Source organism: Pundamilia nyererei, unplaced genomic scaffold (genome assembly GCF_000239375.1).
Source record: "Pundamilia nyererei isolate P.nyererei 1_Seehausen unplaced genomic scaffold, PunNye1.0 scaffold00049, whole genome shotgun sequence".
NCBI classification, from domain to species: domain Eukaryota; kingdom Metazoa; phylum Chordata; class Actinopteri; order Cichliformes; family Cichlidae; genus Pundamilia; species Pundamilia nyererei.
The window spans coordinates 2,244,275-2,251,926 of NW_005187450.1; the positions used below are offsets into that span (position 1 = coordinate 2,244,275).

The 7,652-nt window shown below is 40.6% G+C and overlaps 1 protein-coding gene across 5 annotated transcripts in view; it reads left to right on the plus strand.

Moving 5' to 3' along the window:
• The window catches only part of LOC102206573 (forkhead box protein J3), a 73,492-nt gene that overhangs the window by 26,051 nt on the left and 39,789 nt on the right, over positions 1-7,652 (plus strand). For all 5 annotated transcript variants that reach the window (XM_005732975.1, XM_005732974.1, XM_005732977.1 and 2 more), the window contains one exon: positions 6,679-6,753. In XM_005732975.1, the coding sequence (XP_005733032.1) occupies positions 6,679-6,753 (75 nt within the window). The remainder of the gene's footprint in view (positions 1-6,678; positions 6,754-7,652) is intronic.

Here is a 7,652-nt window from a genome sequence, read left to right on the forward strand (position 1 = left end):
TATTTTCTTGAAAAACGTTTGCCTGTGAGATCCGAGTTGAAGAAAAAATATGGTCAAATATCAAATACTGATTTTCATGCTCGTTAGAGTTGTACAAACTCAGTTGCCTTATATATTGTATATCTATGTATGCTTGCACATGTTTTGCTACATTAGTTTCCCATTTTCCTAGTAAAATATAAAGAAATGAGGGGTGGCTTTTCACTGTACAGCGCCTGTAAATCTGGACCGGCAGAATTGCCAGGAAGCACTATATGAACAATAAAATAAAGACACTGAGGCACACTTTTGGGTTAGCATATTTACTGTAGACAAAAAAAAATATTCCAGTCAAGTTCCATCACCTCTCTACTTTAAGAAGCGCAACCTCATAAATTTTTCCATGGGAATTGTTAGTCTTTGCAGTAAAGGAATCAAAAGAAAGAAAGTCTGTCATTTTTAAACACTCCCCAAACGCTGGTTTGGACTGACTCTTCCAGTGATGACAGGTGATCCTGGAAGCAGCAACAAAAACCTGCTAGTAAAAATCTTTTTAGAGGCTTTTTATTTTATTTTATGTGGAGTCAGTAAGCGTCGTTAAGAAAAGTCTGTAATTAGTTTGTGTAGCAAATTACTGATATTTTTAATTAGTTATTTCCAGAAAGCAAGAAAAACAAGACACATTTTCTTTAATAATATGTGTGTACATTTCATTTTAACATTTCTTTCAAAATTTCCTATCATCTTATTCTAAATATCTAGTTCCAGAGATCAATCGATATATGATTTTTAATGCTGATAATGACATTTGCTGATTTAAAGAAATTGGCCTATTGTCCGATATATCGGCCAATCATTTTGTTTCCTAAACAGACAATTGAAGCATGTATGGATTTCCCTAACATGTTATGTGTTTTTTATTTATCTTCTCTTATACATTCTACTTGACTTTTCTGTTACCAAAAAGGAAATTGCCCTCTGCTGGACTATGCAACACTCATATAATTGGAGTGGAGGGTGTTTCTCCCATCCCTTCTTTGCTCTTTGAATTTTCATTTATTGCACAGATACCAGCAGATTAATAGATCGATCCTTAAATGGCTAATATTGGACAATAATGTCGGCCAGCTGAACAAACTTTCCGTGCTCTGTCTCGTTCTATCGGATTTTTTTCTCCAAATTTCCCCACAGCTTTAGAAACACCTCACAAAGCTTTCTCCATCACAACATGAAACGCATTACATGCTGATTGTGAGCACCTGTGTGAAGGCAGATGCTTTGCATGCATTCAGGTATAGACACAATGCCAGTCTGGCGTGTTTGGAAGGTTTAACCAAAACCAATAGAGATCAGTATTGTTTGTCTTGCACTGTGATCTGCTTGCATTGATTAAAATTAGTCTGGAGCAGATTACTGTGGATGGAAAGAGGATTTTTAACTTTTAAGTAATGAGTTATAAAGCCCGGGCGCCTGCTGACTTCTTCATAATTCAGGGAGAAAGGCTAGTCTCTCTCTATATGCATATATTGTGTGGACAAGTAACTAAATCGTGGAGCCATATTGCATCTTGTGCATTCAACTTAATCAAAACTGTAGCCTGTACTCTCCAAGCGACTTCAGGGCTCCGTAGTAATTAGATAATTATTAAGTAACTCTCGTGTAGTTTGGATGGCAGAATTGTGCATTATAATATACTCACAGTAACTGGTAAGTTATGGAAAACATGCATCCACAGACATACTTATTATGCCTTTAGTTGGTCTGGACTGCTGCTTATGGAGAGAGCAAACACTGATTTACTGTGTTTACAGACATTTTTTTTTCTTCCGTTGAAATGGAGGTTGTCGATGTTGTGTATATAATTTTGTTCATGCCAAAGGTATGGGACTCAACCAGTAGTCTTATTCAGCGCCTGCATTTCGCACAAACACGCAGGCACACACCCGCACGCTCTGTGATCCTTCAGCTACTGGGCGGGAATGGCATGGCCTCAGCCTGGTCAAAAAAAAGCTAATTAATCAGGCAGGGCAAGGAATGTGTGGGAGGAAGATACAGCAGTGACTCTCATTATCTTACTTCACAGCACTGCTAATCAGTTCATCTATTGCTAATGATTATTCAGTGAAAGATTACTTTTTATTTCTTTAGCATTTATGAAAGCAGGCTTTCACATGTACTATGTATTCACAAATGACACACAAACAAGCAGGCACAGAATGAAGGACGGTTTTCCTCTGTGTGTTGTTACACCGAGGAAGAGACGCACAAACACACACAGCATCTTTATGTCCTTGTAGCGAGCTATGTGGAGAAATCATATTTAGGTTTTTTCTGTTATTCTTTCTTTTATCCAAGATCCCGTCAGGGAAAAGAAACAGAATTTGTTTTATGTATCATTCGCCCTTTTGCATACGTGTGGGTGGCTAAGAGAGAGTGCGTGTGTGTGTGTGTGTGTGTGTGTGTGTGTGTGCGTGCGTGCATGGAGTTCATAACAGCCTATTAAATGTTTGAAATGAAATCTTCATACTATTCGATAAAGAAAAATTACCATACAGTGATGAAAAGGCTGATAAAATGAAGAAAGTAAAGAGTAAAACATATTGAGAAGTAAATAAAAGTTAGGGGAATTCATTCACTTGAAGTTAAACGAACCAGGACGAACCTTGCTAGGGGTTTGATGAGGTAAGTTTGGGTTTTCGATGTTGGAAAGGTGGTTCATTTACCTTGTTGCATCGCCACGGTAACTTCTGCTGAATACCTTACCTGCTCTGGAGCTGATTAAGTTTGCGATCAACACATACTAACTCAGTGCCTCTCGACTTTTCCTGGAAAGCATCATCACCATTCCTGGAAGAGCTCGCGGATGTCGACGCACCAAAGTTTTCTCCCTAACGAGCTCAGCCATCTGCCGTGACAGGTTAGGGGTGAGAGGGAGACAGGACAAAAGAGACGCTGTGGAAGGGAAACAGAGATTAATAATAACTCATGGTTAAATGCAGAGTGGTGTATGAATGCATAGAGTGTGAAAAAAGGTGAGTGAAGAAGAAACTTTGCTAAGAGCAACAGGGGAAGACCTCAGCAGCCTAGGCTTACTCCAGCGTAACTAAGGGAGGGTTCAGGGTCACCTGATCTGGCTCAAACTATAAAAAACAACATTTTTAAGCCTAATCTTAAAACTAAAGAGGGTGTCTGTAAAGATGTTTAAATATTTTTAAATAGGCTTTATTAATATAGCGCTTTTCCCGTCTTTGTGACCACAGCAAGGAAAGTGCATATATAAATTCACATAGCATTTTTTTTATCACTATACTGCTGCACAGACCTTTCCTATTATGCTCATATCACCTCTCAGACATTGTTGCTTTGTTACAGTGCTGGCATTCTTGTACTTGTGTGTTTAACCTCCTATATAATGCATTGCTTTTTGCTTTGTGAAACATACCATTGTTCTTCCAGTAGCTCTGTCTTAGACCATATTTGTGTTATATGCTGAAAATAACCAATATATACATGTACACGGTATATGAGCAATGCAGAGGGAAATGCATTACAAATGAGCTCATTAGAGTACTCTAGTTACTTTGTTGTCCAATCAGCCTCAAAAACTGTTACTTTTTCATATTAGCTATTTGTAACTGTTGCACCATATTTCCTATGTTTCTTTTGTTTCTACCTCCCAACAGCATGCACAGGTGCATTTGTACTAGTGTTCAGTATTCATTCTTAACTTGTGACATTGTTCCACTGAGACACAAGTGTAAGAGAAATGAAGATGTATCCTTGGCCGATAATGAATGTTTGTCAGCTGCAGCTTTACATCAAATATGTAGAAGCACACCTGCAAGTCAAGCACAGCTCAACAAGACTGGTGGGGGAGCCCACTGAGGAGGAGGAGTGCTGCACCAAAGGCTAGTTAGCTCAGCAAAGTTCAGCTAAGGCTGGAACTCAATCTGCTCACTCTACCACCTGAGCCACCAACATTACCTAACACTGAATATATAATGTAATATAACTTTAATATAATGTCCATATCCAAATGATAGTTTGAATCATATAAAGATTAAATACTGACCTGCTGGTTGTTACCGTTACCATTTAACCTCAAATATATTTTGTTTAATGCCGCTAAGCAAATGTCTCATCACTGTGAGTGCTGACAGCATACAGAAGTTAAGATTACGCCATAAGCACCACGTTGGTTTTGTATCACCGCTTAGAAGGTCATGTAGTTTTATACACTAAATTTTGAATTCAGTTAAAAAATATATTTTGCTCATCTGTAATTACTGGGCACTCTAGAAAATAAGCAAAGCTTAGAGGATCACCACTCTCGCTCCTTTCCTTTCACCCTTCTCTCACATACAATCAGCACAGACACAAAAGAAAGAAGGGCATGAAATTAATTAAGCAATACAGTATAGTGCAAGTTTGCAAGCTTCAAACAGCACTGTACATGTCAGTCTTTAAATTCAGCATTTGGCTCATTTTATTCTATCTATTCTATCCTAATCCAACTGTATCCTCGCATGCTGATTGGTTTGGGCTACGGGCTGTTTTTGTTGATATGTGGATCATAACGCGCACATGGAAGAAAACTCCCGTGCTCCAAACCATCTGAAAAATATTACAGTAAATTCTCCATTTACTGAAAGGGGCCGACTTATCATTATTCCACACTGGAAGATTTTTTTAGTTAGCTAAATGACAGGAACAAATCCAGGGCTGTACAAAGGCTTTAAAAGCCACAGTGCAACCCTGCGGGCCCAGCAACGGACACACATGCCCCAAAAGTGAAATTTGCCAGAGTGTACAAAGTCTGAAATAGATGGGGTTGTGCAGACATAGCAAGTAGTGCACAGATGTTCCAAAAATTGCTTGAGTCATAAAATATAGTGTGTGAATAAACAAATAACAGGTAGAGGTTAGCAAAGTTAGATGGGCTAGCTCCTGAAGTGACGGGACTCTGTGTTAATGATCTACCGCCACCAACTGCAGGAAAGTTTTTGGAACAGATGGTTACCGTAGTGTGGTAGCTGGTGGCAGTCCTCCTTGCCTTTTTTCATCTCCCGACTGCCACATATTTCCTTGATGGACGGCCACAAGCAGCCAGTGACCCGCTAAGCAGAGAAGCCAAAACCTGCTCGAGCATTTCTTCTTCAGCAGAGATCGAGGGGAGGCAGAGGTGGACTAGGCTGTAATGGTATACTGGAGACAGAAAGCGAGAGAGAGAGAGAGAAGGTGTTTTTCTTTTTCTGTAAGAGAAACAAAGCTGCTGCTGAGCAGTACGAACCCGAGAGAAGGAGACGAGAAATTCCTCCCATCCCTCTGTCTTCTCTCCTCCTCCTCCCCAGTGGTATTAATTAGCAGCAGCAGATGAGTGGAGAACGGGAGCCTGCAGGGAGAACAGGTTCATGTCAGGTTAGCATAAGCTGTTGTGCCCCCCTCTCTCTCTGTCTCTCTCTCTCTCTCTTCCCCCCTCTCTCTCTCTCTCTCTCTCTCTCTCACACCGTTTCTCTCACTCTCTCTCTTTCTTTTCCTTTTCCTACCCTCACAACACACACACACAAATACACACATAAACAATAGGGTTTGTTATAAATTTAAGAAATATGATCTTCTCGTCTTTATGGCTAAAACCGAACGTGTACAAAAATGTGAGTTTTCATTAAGCCCAGCTTAAACTCCTCCTCCTCCCTCCAGTTTTACTCTGAACACAGCCTCTTGACATATTCAAAAAAACAAATCCAACCCTGTAGCACATCAAACGCACAACCACTGACATTATCACCCACCTCACGGTCATGGCGAATCATTGCCCTAGCATCCCTCTGTCTCGCTCCCTATCTTCACTGAAATGCGCTCCAGCCTCCTGTTTTCAATCATCAGTTTCAGGAGCGTCTGGTACGCTTCGGCTTTAATCAATGGAGTCGTCTGCATCTGCACCGCAGCAGCCCGCATTTCACTCTTGTCTAACCGTGACCCGTAGTGTCTGTTTTTATTCGACACGGTACGGAGTAGAAAGCAGAGGACTCCTTTTGAAGGCCTTCGCTAATGTCGAGACCGAGGTTCTGGAGCCAGACCCGAGTGAAACCCAAGCTAAAGATAGTAAGACCAGATTCTAATCTGAGTGAAGCAAAACTTGTACTTTGGAAGGAGATGAAGGACATGGCAAGGTCCCATAATGGTTTTGCATTGGTTTCCAACAGTCTTGACAAAGGCTGGAAAAAGATAAAAGCTTCTGTTGCAGTGGACACTAATGAATAAGGCTGGCTGATAAATGGTGTTTCATCCTTAATGCAAAGCCAACATACAGCAGATATTTCACTAAAGATGCTGCATAACGCAGCAGACATTTATCCTTGTTCAATAAGAGCATGTTTAAAAAGCATACGTTTTATTTCTCTGTTTATCTATCTGTGCATATTGATGCGTCTTCGTGTGGGTATATGTAAAAGAAAAAGAAAGAAAAATAATAGGAACTGTGGAGCAAATGTGTAACCGTCATTACTATTAATGTTATCACACAATTCAGACTTTTCTCATATTCTCCAGTCCTTACTGTAGAATGAAAGCAGATTCAGAAAGTAACTGTAATATAGTCAGTTTGCTTATTTAAAGAAAACGTGTAAAAGTGATGCCACTTTGTTACTACTTCATAATATTCTCTTCTTTTCTTCCTTTTTTTCTCTCCCTCTGCAGAATTCTATACGACACAACTTGTCCTTGAACAAGTGTTTTCTCAAAGTGCCTCGCTCCAAAGACGACCCTGGAAAAGTAAGTATTTTCTCAACCTTATTGTGCGACTTAAAAAAAAGAAAGCTGGGCGGCGCACGGCGAAAACGTCGAGTGGGTTTCAGCAGGCTTTGCAAGTACGTGGCGACTTTTGACGTGTTTAGTAGCACTCGTGCCACATGTGTGAACACACTTGTGCTTAAGTGCTCACTTGCTCTGCTTCTTTGTCACACACACACAGTGTCTGCGGTTAAAAGCAATTTGTAACTCCATAACCGGCTGTGCTGAATGCCTAATGCTGCTTTCTCTGTTTTCTGTGGCTCCTACGATATTGATTCTGCCAAGTAATAATGTGGTACAGGGAGTAATGAATAATAAGTATATGTAGGTACTCTCCCTCAGATGCAAGGCCTTCCATGCATCTGTTATGCTTTATTAGAACTGCTTCTCTCTGTATCTCGCAGACACAATCAGAGGAAGCTTTAGATATGTTTCACTCCTGCTGCTGCTGCTGTGGTTAGGAAGCAGCGTTGCCACGGCCACTTCAGCAACTCCAGTTTGATAACAACAATTTGTCAAGTGCTTGGTTGTGCTGAGATCGAAGGACATGCTCAGATGGGGAAAGTGTATAATTGCAGCTGATCACTGAACCCTGTCCTCATGCCATATTTTTAATACAAGCTCAAACTCGTCACAAGGTTAATGTTAGAGGCGATCCGCCACTTTTACACAAAACTGAGGAGCCAAACTTTTCAATGAGCTCTTAAAAACTCTGCTCGTTTTGTTTAGGGGGGTACGGTTGAGGTGGGGTTGGGGGAGCGGAGAGTTTCTCCCGGCTGCGGGGATTTTGGAGCCATTGAAAAATGAATTAGGGGGAAGAAGGTTTAAATAATTCAAACAAAATCCTTGGGCTTGAGTGGAGGCCTATAGTCTGCAAAGAC